The 15,035-nt window shown below is 44.4% G+C and overlaps 1 protein-coding gene across 1 annotated transcript in view; it reads left to right on the top strand.

Moving 5' to 3' along the window:
• The window catches only part of LOC124776004 (UDP-glucosyltransferase 2-like), an 87,152-nt gene extending 74,329 nt beyond the window's left edge, over positions 1 to 12,823 (top strand). The window contains exon 7 of the mRNA XM_047250846.1: positions 12,544 to 12,823. Within this exon, the coding sequence (XP_047106802.1) occupies positions 12,544 to 12,823 (280 nt within the window). The remainder of the gene's footprint in view (positions 1 to 12,543) is intronic.
• Positions 12,824 to 15,035: the final 2,212 nt, after the last annotated feature.

Genomic DNA, 15,035 nt, shown 5'->3' with positions numbered 1-15,035 from the left:
GGATCACTTTTTTCACTTTGTGATAGATGGCGCTGTAATAGTCACAAACATATGGCTCACAATTTTAGACAATTGTTGGAAACAGGTAGGTTTTTTAAATTAAAATACAGAATGTAGGTACATTTGAACATTTTATTCCGGTTGTTCCAATGTGATACATGTACCTTTGTGAACTTATCATTTCTGAGAACGAATGCTCTTACAGCGTGATTACCTGTAAATACCACATTAATGCAATAAATGCTCAAAATGATATCTGTCAACCTCAATGCATTTGGCAATACGTGTAATGACATTCCTCTCAACAGCGAGTAGTACGCCTTCCGTAATGTCCGCACATGCATTGACAATGTGCTGACGAATGTTGTCAGGCGTTGTCGGTGGATCACGATAGCAAATATCCTTCAACTTTCCCCACAGAAAGAAATCCGAGGACGTCAGATCCGGTTAACGTGCCGGCCATGGTATGGTGCTTCGACGACCAATCCACCTGTCATTTAAACATGCTATTCAATATCGCTTCAACCGTACGCGAGCTATGTGCCCGACATCCATCATGTTGGAGGTACATCGCCATTCTGTCATGAAATGAAACATCTTGTAGTAACATCGGTATGACATTACGTAGGAAATCAGCATACATTGCACCATTTAGACTGCCATCGATAAAATGGGGGCCAATTATCCTTCCTCCCATAATGCCACACCATATATTAACCCGCAAAGGTCACTGATGTTCCAGTTGTCGCAGCCATCGTGGATTTTCCGTTGTCCAATAGTGCATATTATGCCGGTTTACGTTACCGCTGTTGCTGAATGACGCTTCGTCGCTAAATAGAACGCATGCAAAATATCTGTCATCGTCCCGTAATTTCTCTTGCACCCAGTGCCAGAACTGTACACGACGTTCAAAGTCGTTGCCATGCAATTCCTGGTGCGTAGAAATATGGTACGGGTGCAGTCGATGTTGATGTAGCATTCTCAACATTGACGTTTTTCAGATTCACGTTTCTCGCGCAATTTGTCTGCTACTGATGTGCGGATTAGCCGTGACAACAGCTAAAACACCTACTTGGGCATCATCATTTGTTGCAGGTCGTGAATGACGTTTCACATGTGGCTGAACACTTCCTGTTTCCTTAAATAACGTAACTATCCGGCGAACGGTCCGGACACTTGGATGATGTCGTCCAGGATACCGAGCGGCATACATAGCACACGCCCGTTGGGCATTTTGATCACAATAGCCAACATCAACACGATATCGACCTCTTCAGCAATTGGTAAACGGTCCATTTTAACACGGGTAATGTATCACGAACCAAATACCGTCCGCACTGGCTGACTGTTACGTGATAACACGTACTTATACGTTTGTGACTATTACAGCGCCATCTATCACAAAGCAAAAAAAGTGATCCAACTAAAACATTCATATTTCTTTACGAATTACACGAATATGTAATGAAAAATGGGGGTTCTTATTTAAAAAAAATGCTGTTGATATCCTTTTGACCATCTAGTGGGCCAACCATAGCGCCATCTGGTTTCCCCCTTCATGCTAGACGAGTTTCGCTCTTTGTAGTTTTTTTGTTTGATGCTTATTTCGTGAGATATTTGGCCCGGTCACTATCAATGGACCACCCTGTATACACTGCTTTGAAAAACTTAATGACATGATAGACAAAGTAACATAACTTACTAATACCTACTAACAGCTTGGCTGGGGTGAATGAACGTTTGGCAACATGTTTCCAGCGGTCTCCTAGTCGTGCACGGGACGTTCGACGCCACATGGTGTGAAGCCGGTCTGACTATAAGGCCAGGTAGGGCCAGCCACCCAACATGCAGCTGAGGGAATTGGGAAAGACAGTGTGCGTCTATCAGCTAGCAATTAGGGCGCTCTGTCGACATCAGTGGGTAAAACAATGTGGGTGATACACATGGTGAACAATCATCCGGAATCTGGAAGAATGAAGTTAACGAGATCAGATCACGAATTTTGTACTGATCATAGTATTGTTTCACGTGCACGGGGATCATTTCAAACCATTAGGACTGCAGGGCGAAGGAGAGAGGCGACTGACTACGGTGAAGTGCAGCAGCAGTTGACAGCTACATTGTCGTGAAGGCAAGAAGGTACCCACGTCAAGTAGTGGCTATGGCAGCAACAGCAGTTAATAAGAATGCAAGGCACGTAATCTCGCTCTCCACAGTGGCAAGGCGACTGAATGGAGATGATATCTTTGCTCGCCGACCAGGAATAGGCATTCAATACCCGCATATTAACGGCACCGTTTGCGATAGTGCCAAGAGCATAGGGACTGGACCAACGAAGAGACAAAAACAGATTCAGTCTGACTTGTGACTGTGGTTGTATCCTTTTATGGTGAGAGGTGATGCACACAGGAACGTTGTCTAACATGATAGATTTGGTAGTCCAGGTGTAATGGCGGTGGATCGCAAAATCTTGCATGGGCGTACCGATCTCCAAATCTTTGAACACGCTTGGCTTGGCTTTGAGATGCTCATTTTACTTAAGTTTGAAGTGCCTCTTGTCGTTCTTCCGTGTTTTCGATTTAAAAACTGGGTTGTTTTGGAAATCAGCCTTACGCAGACACAGTTCGTCTGATTGAGACACCAACCTGGGACACAAAATAGGAAGGAAAATGTTAAGTACAGGAACGTACATGACCTCTAACCTGGAAACAGCTCTTCACAAATACGCAATAATTTTCTTGATGGCTAGTTTGCAGATGAAACGCTGTCAAAAAAAAACAAAAAAAAAAAAAACACGACAGTTGTTAAATTATTACAAATGCGATGTTGTACTTTACAGAAAATAAAAATTTAACCCACAGAATATGACACACTGGTGTCGAAACATGTGTGGGGAAATATGAAAATAAACTAATTGTGTTTGCATAAGGCTGATATCCAAAATATCCCAGTTTCTTTGAAAACGATACGCTCACTGGTCAAGGACTGGACAAACGAAGAGTGGGGTCACTTTATCTCCTCAGACAAGAGCACATTCAGTCTGACTTGGGATTGTGGTTGTATCCTCTTATGGTGAGAAGTAATGTACAGATGAACATTGTCTAACATGATAGATTTGGCAGACCAGGGGTTATGGCAGTAGGAGGCAAAATCTTGCATGGGCGTACCAATCTCCAAATCTTTGAACACGAAACACTCGCTGGTCAAGGACAGGGCCAACAAAAAGTGGGGTCACTTTATCTCCTCAGACAAGAGCACATTCAGTCTGACTTGTGATTGTGGTTATATCCTCTTATGGTGAGAGGTGATGCAAACAGGAACATTGCCTAACATGATAGATATGGTAGTCCAGGGGTTATGGCGGTGGGAGGCTAAATCTTGCATGGACGTACCGATCTCCAAATCTTTGAACACGATACAGTCACTGGTCGAGGACTGGACCAACTTTATCTCTTCAGACAAGAGTAGATTCAGTCTGACCTGTGGTTGTGGTTATATCCTCTTATGGTGAGAGGTAATGCACACAGGAACATTGTCTAACATGATAGATTTGGTAGTCCAGGTGTTATGGCGGTGGGAGACAAAATCTTGCATGGGCATGTCGATCTCCAAATCTTTGAACACGATACACTCGCTGGTCAAGGATTGGACCAACGAAACGTGGGGCCACTTTATCTCCACAGACAAGAGAACATTCAGCCTGACTTGTGAGTGGGGTTGTATCCTCTTATGGTGAGAGGTGATGCACATAGGAACATTGTCTAACATGATAGATTTGGTAGTCCAGGTGTTATGGCGGTGGCAGGCAAAATCTTGCACGGGCGTACCGATCTCCATATCTTTGAACGCAATACACTCACTCATCAACGTTATCGTGACACTGTGCTCCTTCCATATGGGCGTCTTTTCAGGGGAGCATTCAACCCTGACGTTATTTTTATGGATGACAAGGCGCAATAACTTCGAAGAGCACAAGTGGTGGACCTCTTGGAATGAGAGGATACTCGGTGCATGGGTCGACCTGGACATTCCCCTGAATTAAATCACATCACGCACAGTGGGATACGGTAGGGAGACATATATCAGCAGGTCTACAGGCACCAACGACCATCCAGCAGTTGTCAACCTTGCTGGTAGAGGAATGGAACGCTCCACCTCAAGAACTACTTTCCAACCTCGTGACAAGCATGAGAGCACGTTGCAGAGCATGCATTGCTGCCCATAGTGATTACACCCCTGTTAAGAACAATATTCTGTATTTGGTAAAGTTAAGTACTAATCAAAGAACGGAAAGCAGAGAGGTCTTAGGGGGTCTATACAAAGGCGATGTTCTTGAGGACAATATTATAAAAATGGAAGAGAATTTAGATGAAGATGAAATAGGAGACATGATACTGCTTGAAGAGTTTGACAGAGCACTGAAAGACCTAAGTCGAAACATGGCCTCGGGGATAGACAACATTCCATTAGAACTACTGACAGCATTGGGAGAGCCAGGCCGAAAAAAAACTATACCATCTAGTGAGCAACATGTATGAGACAGGAGAAATACACTCAGACATCAAGAAGAATATAATAATTCCAATCCCAAAGAAAGCAGGTGTTGACAGATGTGAAAATTACCGAACTATCAGTTTAATAAGCCACGGCTGCAAAATACTAACACGAATTCTTTACAGACGAATGGAAAAACTGCTAGAAGCCGACCTCGTGGAAGATCAGTTTGGATTCCGTAGAAACGTTGGAACACGTAAGGCAGTACTGGCCTTACGACTTATCTTAGAAAATAGATTAAGGAAAGGCAAACCTACGTTTCTAGCATTTGTAGACTTAGAGAAAGCTTTTGACAAGTTTGATTGGAATACTCTCTCTCAAATTCTGAAGGTGGCAGGAGTAAAACACATGGAGCAAAAGACTATTTACAAAAATAAGTGGTTCAAATGCCTCTGAGCACTATGAGACTTAACTTCTGAGGTCATCAGTCCCCTAGAACGTAGAACTACTTAAACCTAACTAACCTAAGGACATCACACACATCTATGCCCGAGGCAGGATTCGAACCTGCGACCGTAGCGGTCGCGCGGTTCCGGACTGAAGCGCCTAGAACCGCTCGGCCACCCAGGCCGGCGCCTATTTACAATTTATATAGAAACCAGATGGCAGTTATAAGAGTCGGGGGGCATCTATCTATGTTATTTGGCAATGGCACATGTGGAACATTACTTTAGACCTCAGGAAGCAGTGGTTGGGAAGGGAGTGAGACAGGGCTGTAGCCTATCCCCGATGTTATTCGATCTGTATATTGAGCAAGCTGTAAAGGGCCGGGTAGGAATTAAAATCCATGGAGAAGAAATAAAAACTTTGAGGATCGCCGATGACATTGTAATTCTGTCAGAAACAGCAAAGGACCCGGAAGAGCAGCTGAACAGAATGGACAGTGTCTTGAAATGAGGATAGAAGATGAACATCAACAAAAGCAAAACGAGGATAATGGGATGTAGTCGAATTTAATCGGGTGATGCTGAGGGAATTAGATTAGGAAATGAGTCGCTTAAAGTAGTAAATGAGTTTTTCTGTTTGGGGAGCAAAACAACAGATGATGGTCGAAGTAGAGAGGATGTAAAATGTAGACTGGCAATGGCAAGGAAAGCGTTTCTGAAGAAGAGAAATTTGTTAACATCGAGTATGGATTTAAGTGTCAGGAAGTCTTTTCTGAAAGTATTTGTATGGAGTTTAGTCATCTATGGAAGTGAAACGTGGACGATAAGTACTTTAGACAAGAAGAGAATAGAAGCTTTCGAAATGTGGTGCTACAGAAGAATGCTGAAGATTAGTTGGGTGGATCACATAACTAATGAGGAGGTATTGAATAGAATTGGAGAGAAGAGAATTTGTGGCACGACTTGACCACAAGATGGGATCGATTGGTAGGACATATTATGAGACATCAAGGGATCACCAATTTCGTGTTGGAGGGCAGCATGGAGGGTAAAAATTGTAGAGGTAGACCAAGAGATGAATACACTAAACCAGGGGCGGGCAGGAATCCTGCACATATGCGGTGCACTTGCATGCGTGCAGTTAACAGGAGCTTCGCGTGCACTCAGGGGCCAGCTGGCCACCCGCTTATCTCCCATCCCCACCATACCTTCTGTCCGCTCCTTCCTCTGTAATGCGTTTTGTTTCCTAGCTTGCTTTATTGAGTGAATGAATAAGGTTAGTAGGAGTGCTTGAAAGAGTACCTATTACATACGATACGTTTTATTTAATTATCACAGGTGGAGTTTACAAAACGTTTAATATTTGGAACAAAATTTCTACATACAGACAAACGCAAACAGTTACGTAAATTTTCATCACTGATGTTTGCTCTTAACCGAGACTTATTAATTCAGCAAATGGTTTTCCAGCTCTCGCTATATTAAGCGCAGTCTTATAACTTGCACATACCGCTGGGCTATTATTGTTGTCGTCCTGAAAACTTGAAAACAGTGCTCCATAAAATGTTAAATCAGTTAGATGAGAGACATGACGAGAGAAAGTCGCAGATCTCTCGTGACAACAGCAACTACGACAAATTCAAATGGCTCTGAGCACTATGGGACTTAAACTGCTGTGGTCATCAGTCCCCTAGAACTTAGAACTACTTAAAACTAACTAACCTAAGGACACCACACACATCCATGCCCGAGGCAGGGTTCGAACCTGCGACCATAGCGGTCGCGCGGTTCCAGACTGCAGTCCCTAGAACAGCTCGGCCACTCCGGCCGGCCAACTACGACAGATTCATCTGGTATCGTCAGATCGCTCTTCTTAAGCTCAGTCAATTCCCCATCCGCTCAGAATCCGACAATAAATTGTACTCGTCCTTGTGAAATTTATTATAATGGCCTTCAATACTAAACTTCTGTTGACCAGCGAGAATACTGCCACATATTAAACATTTCGAATTTTCACGTTTTTGCACAAAGAAAAAATGACTCTCCCATTACTATTTAAAAAATAGCAAATCTCCACTTCTTCGTTTCTTGAAATACAACGCTCACTACATAGTGCTCGCTTCGCATCAACGTCCGCAGCTTAGCCCGGCACTACACTGCCGCAACCTGCCGGCTGTCGCCACAGCCCCGGTCGACGCCTGCATGCGAGCAGCACACGTGCAGCGCTGTGCGCTCATGAGCAGCGTGCAACGTTTGCCCGCCCCTGCACTAAATACACTCCTGGAAATTGAAATAAGAACACCGTGAATTCATTGTCCCAGGAAGGGGAAACTTTATTGACACATTCCTGGGCCCAGATACATCACATGATCACACTGACAGAACTACAGGCACATAGACACAGGCAACAGGGCATGCACAATGTCGGCACTAGTACAGTGTATATCCACCTTTCGCAGCAATGCAGGCTGCTATTCTCCCATGGAGACGATCGTAGAGATGCTGGATGTAGTCCTGTGGAACGGCTTGCCATGCCATTTCCACCTGGCGCCTCAGTTGGACCAGCGTTCGTGCTGGACGTGCAGACCGCGTGAGACGACGCTTCATCCAGTCCCAAACATGCTCAATGGGGGACAGATCCGGAGATCTTGCTGGCCAGGGTAGTTGACTTACACCTTCTAGAGCACGTTGGGTGGCACGGGATACATGAGGACGTGCATTGTCGTGTTGGAACAGCAAGTTCCCTTGCCAGTCTAGGAATGGTAGAACGATGGGTTCGATGACGGTTTGGATGTACCGTGCACTATTCAGTGTCCCCTCGACGATCACCAGTGGTGTACGGTCAGTGTAGGAGATCGCTCCCCACACCATGATGCCGGGTGTTGGCCCTGAGTGCCTCGGTCGTATGCAGTCCTGATTGTGGAGCTCACCTGCACGGCGCCAAACACGCATAGGACCATCATTGGCACCAAGGCAGAAGCGACTCTCATCGCTGAAGACGACACGTCTCCATTCGTCCCTCCATTCACGCCTGTCGCGACACCACTGGAGGCGGGCTGCACGATGTTGGGGCGTGAGCGGAAGACGGCCTACGGTGTGCGGGACCGTAGCCCAGCTTCATGGAGACGGTTGCTAATGGTCCTCGCCGATACCCCAGGAGCAACAGTGTCCCTAATTTGCTGGCAAGTGGCGGTGCGGTCCCCTACGGCACTGCGTAGGATCCTACGGTCTTGGCGTGCATCCGTGCGACGCTGCGGTCCGGTCCCAGGTCGACGGGCACGTGCACCTTCCGCCGATCACTGGCGACAACATCGATGTACTGTGGAGACCTCACGCCCCACGTGTTGAGCAATTCGGCGGTACGTCCACCCGGCCTCCCGCATGCCCACTATACGCCCTCGTTCAAAGTCCGTCAACTGCACATACGGTTCACGTCCACGCTGTCGCGGCATGCTACCAGTGTTAAAGACTGCGATGGAGCTCCGTATGCCACGGCAAACTGGCTGACACTGACAGCGGCGGTGCACAAATGCTGCGCAGCTAGCGCCATTCGACGGCCAACACCGCGGTTCCTGGTGTGTCCGCTGTGCCGTGCGTGTGATCATTGCTTGTACAGCCCTCTCGCAGTGTCCGGAGCAAGTATGGTGGGTCTGACACACCGGTGTCAATGTGTTCTTTTTTCCATTTCCAGGAGTGTAGATATAGAAGGATGTAGGTTGCAGTAGGTACTGAGAGATGAAGAAGCTTGCACAGGATAGAGTAGCATGGAGAGCTGCATCAAACCAGTCTCTGGACTGAAGGCGACAACAACAACAACAAGGGGATCATCATAAATCGTGGCCACTTCCGTGTAACTAGTTTCTTTGGATAAACGTGTCATTTACTTTACACTCACTGCGTATTTCTTTCATTTACGTTATGGAAAATGTTGTAATAGTTCAATACTGTAACAGGTCAAAGCTTCATCTATCTATGTTATTTGGCAGTGGCACATGTGGAACATTAATTTCGTCCTCAGGATTTGCACGTGACTGAATTTGGTCTTCTGAGAGATACATCCAGAAATGCAGTTTTTCTTATTATATGTAACTTTCAAAACTGTATAGAAATACAGGTCAGCTGTAGTATTTTAGAAATCTAACTCTGACATTAAGGTCCTGGTCTGTACTTTGTAAGAATTTTCTTAATTTCTATGAAAGCGTTGCTGGAGATCTCTATGCGACATTTTATCTCCATATCTGATGTCTAGCCTTCACGTAGCACTAAGGTGTTTAAACTTGTCCGCTCTCTGTATTAAGGAGCTACTTAACTGTATGTATTTGTAAAAGAGTTGGGCTGTTATGTGACAATAATAAACTGCATCTTATTTATTTTAATATTCAGATCTAGATCACGGTTGTAATCTGCTACCACGCTGATGAACTGTCGGAGATCATCTACGTTATCAACAACCAATATCGGGTCATGAATTCAGTTGACATGGCAGTAGACAGAGTAGGCAGCAGCGTCACCTTAAGCCTTTGAGACCTGCATTTTTTATGGTGGAAGGAATATTTTTCTTTATGTGGCACTGCTAGGAGACTTTTTAATGATTTTAGATGCAAAATGTATACCAAAATATGGACCCATTTTCAAAATACTTGGTTCGCTTTTGGACTAAAATAAATAATTACGAAATATTCTCTATTGTAACAAATAGTAAAATTATCACTCAATACTTAACATGCAAAATAACAATATTCAGTTATACAGTGTAATATAGCGTACCAACTACATCCGAGTATTCTGGTGGCCACGAGCTGCTGCGCACTGCGTCATTGACTTGCTGATTTTTCATTGTGATGACCAGCAGTTGGCAGCACTTGCACATGATGAAAATGCTGAACATTCACAAATATGTACCTCAGGTTTAGATTGACTCTTTTGTAGCTAAGACACAGTAAAAGTTAATGTATTACAGTTGTAACCAGAGGTTCTTAAAGTTAAATAAGGCGAAAGAGAAGATTCGTTTGCCAATCATGGCCAGTTAATTTAGCTACGTACTTGAACTAAACGTTGTTTTCGGTTACAGGAAGCAACAGTAACTGGCATTGCCGGTTCTTGAGAGCCCATGTAGTCGGAAGAATCTGCATGTGGCATTCTATGTTATTCTGTATTATATCTTCCAAACAGCATAATTATGATGTATGGATTCATAGACACACAGTACATTACGTTTTACACAAATGTGCTCTTTTATTCTGTCTGTCGCAAAAGTGTTTTCGAAACTCCTCTCGCTGCTATAAAAGCTGGAACTTCAGACTTAGTTTCTGAGAGTCTCAACGAATACTCTGTGGTTGATATAACTATTCCACTGAATGGAACACAATTTCGAGCCTTAACATGACTTTCTTGGTAGATACAGGTATAAATGTTGGCAATTTCGTGCGAATCACATGCATTCAGTACAGCAGTAAATTTCACACTGTCCTTCGCCCTTAGACTCTAGAAATAAAGAGAAATTTGCATTGTTTGGATACATACATAGCCATTTAGCTATATGGTCTTAGCACTATAACAACACATTGTGCAGACAGAGAACCTATCGAACCACATTGTTACGGTTGAAGTTGAGCTGTCTGTGTCAACGCACTCTCCTGTGATACCTGATTAAGTTTCTGGACAAGAACTAACAATAATTTTAATGGAGGCACTATAGAAAATTTCGCGCAATGCTTCCATCAGTCTCTACTTCTGTCAAGTGATGAAAGAGAACAGACGTAGCTGACAAACAACGGGTGTTGCAGCCTTATACATTTGGGAAAAAGATAGATTTGACAAGAAGTTATCGTCAGTTATACTTGATAAGAATGTCACCACTTACAACTATCCTTCTGTACAAAGTCACTATATCCTGTGTAACTAGAAATTTTTCTCGTAAGTAGAGCATGGCCAGAAATGAAGTCATACTAAGTTCCGTAAAAAAAAAAAAAAAAAAAAAAATACGCTACTGGTCATTAAAATTGCTGCATCAAGAAGAAATGCAGACGATAAACGGGTATTCATTGACAAATATATTATACTAGAGCTGACATGTGATTACACTTTCACGCAGTTTGGGTGCATAGATCCTGAGAAATCAGTACCCAGAACAACCACCTCTGGCCGTAATTACGGCCTTGATACGCCTGGGCATTGAGTCAAACACAGCTTGGATGGCGTGTATAGGTACAGCTGTCCATACAGCTTCAACACGGTACCGCAGTTCATCAAGAGTAGTGACCGGCGTATTGTGACGAGCCAGTTGCTGGCCACCATTGACCAGACGTTTTCAATTGGTGAGAGATCTGGAGAATGTGCTGGCCAGGGCAGCAGTCAAACATTTTCTGTATCTAGAAAGGCCCGTACAGGACCTACAACATGCAGTCGTGCATTGTCCTGATGAAATGTAGGGTTTCGCAGGAATCGAATGAAGGGTAGTAACACATCTGAAATGTAACGTCCACTGTTCAATGTGCCGTCAATGCGAACAAGAGGTGACCGAGACGTGTAACAATGGCACCCCATACCATCACGCCGGGTGACACCCCAGCATTGCGCACGCTTCCAATGTCCGTTCACCTCGTTGTCGCCAAACCGTGATGCGACCATCATGATGCTGTAAACTGAACCTGGATTCATCGGCAAAAAATGACGTTTTGCCATTCGTGCACCCAGGTTCGTCGTTGAGTACACCATCGCAGGCGCTCCTGTCTATGATGCAGCGTCAAGGGTAACCGCAGCCATGGTCTCCGAGCTGGTAGTCCATGCTGCTGCAAACGTCGTCGAACTGTTCGTGCAGATGGTTGTTGTCTTGCAAACGTCCCCATGTGTTGACTCAGGGATCGAGATGTGGCTGCACGATCCGTTACAGCCATGCGGATAAGATACCTGTCATCTCGACTGCTAGTGATACGAGACAGCTGGGATCCAGCACGGCGTTCCGTATTACCCTCCTGAACCCACCGATTCCATATTCTGTTAAGAGTCATTGGATCTCGACCAGCGCGAGCACCAATGTCGCGATACGATAAACCGCAATCGCGAGAGGCTATAATCCGATCTTCATCAAAGTCGGAAACGTGATGGTACGCATTTCTCCTCCTCACACGAGGCATCACAACAACGTTTAACCAGGCAACGCCGGTCAACAGCTGTTTGTGTATGAGAAATCGGTTGGAAACTTTCCTCATGTCAGCACGTTGAAGATATCGCCGTCTGCGCCAACCTTGTGTGAATGCTCTGAAAAGCTAATCATTTGCATATCGGAGCATCTTTTTCCATTCGGTTAAATATCACGTCTGTAGCACGTCATCTTCGTGGTGTAGCAATTTTAATGGCCAGTAGTGTACAATCGTAAAAGGAGAACAAATGCAATGATTGGTATTCAATATATCACTGAAACAATGCCAATCACAACGCCATTTATTTCTGTTTCGTGGAACATTCGGTTAATTATTCTGAGGCTGAATATAATTTCTAAATCCATGTAGAATTTTAACAATATGGAAGAGTTACAGGAGACGAATATACTCATACACTTTATTCTGAAATGCTGTATTCTGATCTGTATCTTTTTTTTCAGGTACAGGGAGAGCATGAGAACTTTGTCGTCGGTATTCCGTGAGCACCAGGTGGACTCTGTGGAGCGCGCCGTGTGGTGGCTGGAGTACGTGATACGTCACAAGGGGGCCCCGCACTTGCGCAGTAGCGCCCTCGACCTGCACTGGTGGCAGCGGCTGCTGCTGGACGTCGTCGCCTTCCTGCTTCTGGTTGCCGCCATTGCAGTCTATCTTGTGTGCATATCTATTCGCAGACTTGTCCAGTTTCCCTCAGGATTTAAAGTGAAGGTAAAAACTGAGTAGTTATTCAGCTGTAGAGTCGCTTAAAACTATAACTGTGGCATAGCATATTTTGTGAGACAGTGAAACACTTGAAAAGCTCAAACATAAAAATAATACTGTGATTTGTGTCATATGGCGGATAGAATAAAGGGCAAGGGAAATTTCCTGCAACTAATACTGAGGAATAGTATACTGGCGGAAAAAATCAGAACACAAAAAAATAATTAATGTAGAGTAGTGAAATTTCAGATTATCTCAAGGATAACTATATAACTAATTCTCACGACCGTTACGGCGTGTATTTAAAGCAAATCTGATTTGCATCCTCACAGGGGGCGACTGGCATGAGATCTGAGTAGACATCATCTTTCAGTTGTAGAAACACGCCCGTCAACTTTTGTTTCCGTCACACAACTCCTTGGTGCTTCGATGTTTTCCCGTTAGTATATTAAGAACGCTGTTACTGTTTGAAACTCATTTACGATATTGAAAATAGCAGTGAAAACATTGTAAGAGTTCTGCTATGATGGCATATTAATTTTTTCATCCCTTTTTTATAACTTAACAGACAGAAAGAGTGATGTGCTTGAAGCCATTAGGTGGCAGAGTTAGTATTACATACTTTAGTATTCATATTAAACATTTAAACTATTGTTGAACATCGACAGTTAAGACTATCATGAAATTAGATAAATAATTAAAAATACTAATTTTTTGTAAGAACATGACTCGTACATATGATTAATTTATGTTAGGAAAAACAACCTGTCTGGATGCTTCTCAGTGGACAAATTGGTTGAACTAATGCTGAAGAAGCCGTCTGTGTCAAAAGACAAAAAGTACCTGTGAGGGTGGAACAAGCACAATGCAGCAGGGCAAAATGCTATCATTTAAGACATGTATCATCTATGGTAATGATGATCAGACATATGTTATTGTCGTGTATAGTGATGACTGCGGTTTCCACAGCAGCAGCTATCTGTAAAACCGTCATAACTACAAAACACATTAATGATAGGAGGGTCCATTTAACTACTCCCGTCTGAGTAGTCATGGTTCATAGTTCCACTGTATTATGCAAAAATCTGGTTGATTAGTATTGTCTTCCTACTATGTGAGTAAGACTTCAATTTTTTGTCCTTTTGTAACGCAATTGAGATGTTGAATGAAATGGTTCCACTTGTTTCTGAACTAGCTGACGACAAACAATGAGCAGGTACGTTATCTGCAGAAGTCGACTCGCCGAACACAGCACTGAGAAGACACCGCAAAGTAAGTGATATTTGACACAATCACAAAATTGTGACCAGCAAAGAGTGTGAAAACTGAACTCTGCCCCATTTTTAACTGCATTTTCTGACTTAGTAACTCCTGTAATTTAACTTTCAATCTTGATAATAGGAGACATTCAATCATTTGTAGTATTCTTATGTACACTCCTGGAAATTGAAATAAGAACACCGTGAATTCATTGTCCCAGGAAGGGGAAACTTTATTGACACATTCCTGGGGTCAGATACATCACATGATCACACTGACAGAACCACATGCACATAGACACAGGCAACAGAGCATGCACAATGTCGGCACTAGTACAGTGTATATCCACCTTTCGCAGCAATGCAGGCTGCTATTCTCCCATGGAGACGATCGTAGAGATGCTGGATGTAGTCCTGTGGAACGGCTTGCCATGCCATTTCCACCTGGCGCCTCAGTTGGACCAGCGTTCGTGCTGGACGTGCAGACCGCGTGAGACGACGCTTCATCCAGTCCCAAACATGCTCAATGGGGGACAGATCCGGAGAGCTTGCTGGCCGGGGTAGTTGACTTACACCTTCTAGAGCACGTTGGGTGGCACGGTATACATGCGGACGTGCATTGTCCTGTTGGAACAGCAAATTCCCTTGCCGGTCTAGGAATGGTAGAACGATGGATTCGATGACGGTTTGGATGTACCGTGCACTACTCGGTGTCCCCTCGACGATCACCAGTGGTGTACGGCCTGTGTAGGAGATCGCTCCCCACACCATGATGCCGGGTGTTGGCCCTGTGTGCCTCGGTCGTATGCAGTCCTGATTGTGGCACTCACCTGCACGGCGCCAAACACGCATACGACCATCATTGACACCAAGGCAGAAGCGACTCTCATCGCTGAAGACGACACGTCTCCATTCGTCCCTCCATTCACGCCTGTCGCGACACCACTGGAGGCGGGCTGCACGATGTTGGGGCG

Source organism: Schistocerca piceifrons, chromosome 2 (assembly GCF_021461385.2).
Source record: "Schistocerca piceifrons isolate TAMUIC-IGC-003096 chromosome 2, iqSchPice1.1, whole genome shotgun sequence".
Classification (NCBI taxonomy): domain Eukaryota; kingdom Metazoa; phylum Arthropoda; class Insecta; order Orthoptera; family Acrididae; genus Schistocerca; species Schistocerca piceifrons.
This window is presented reverse-complemented; position numbering and strand designations above follow the sequence as displayed.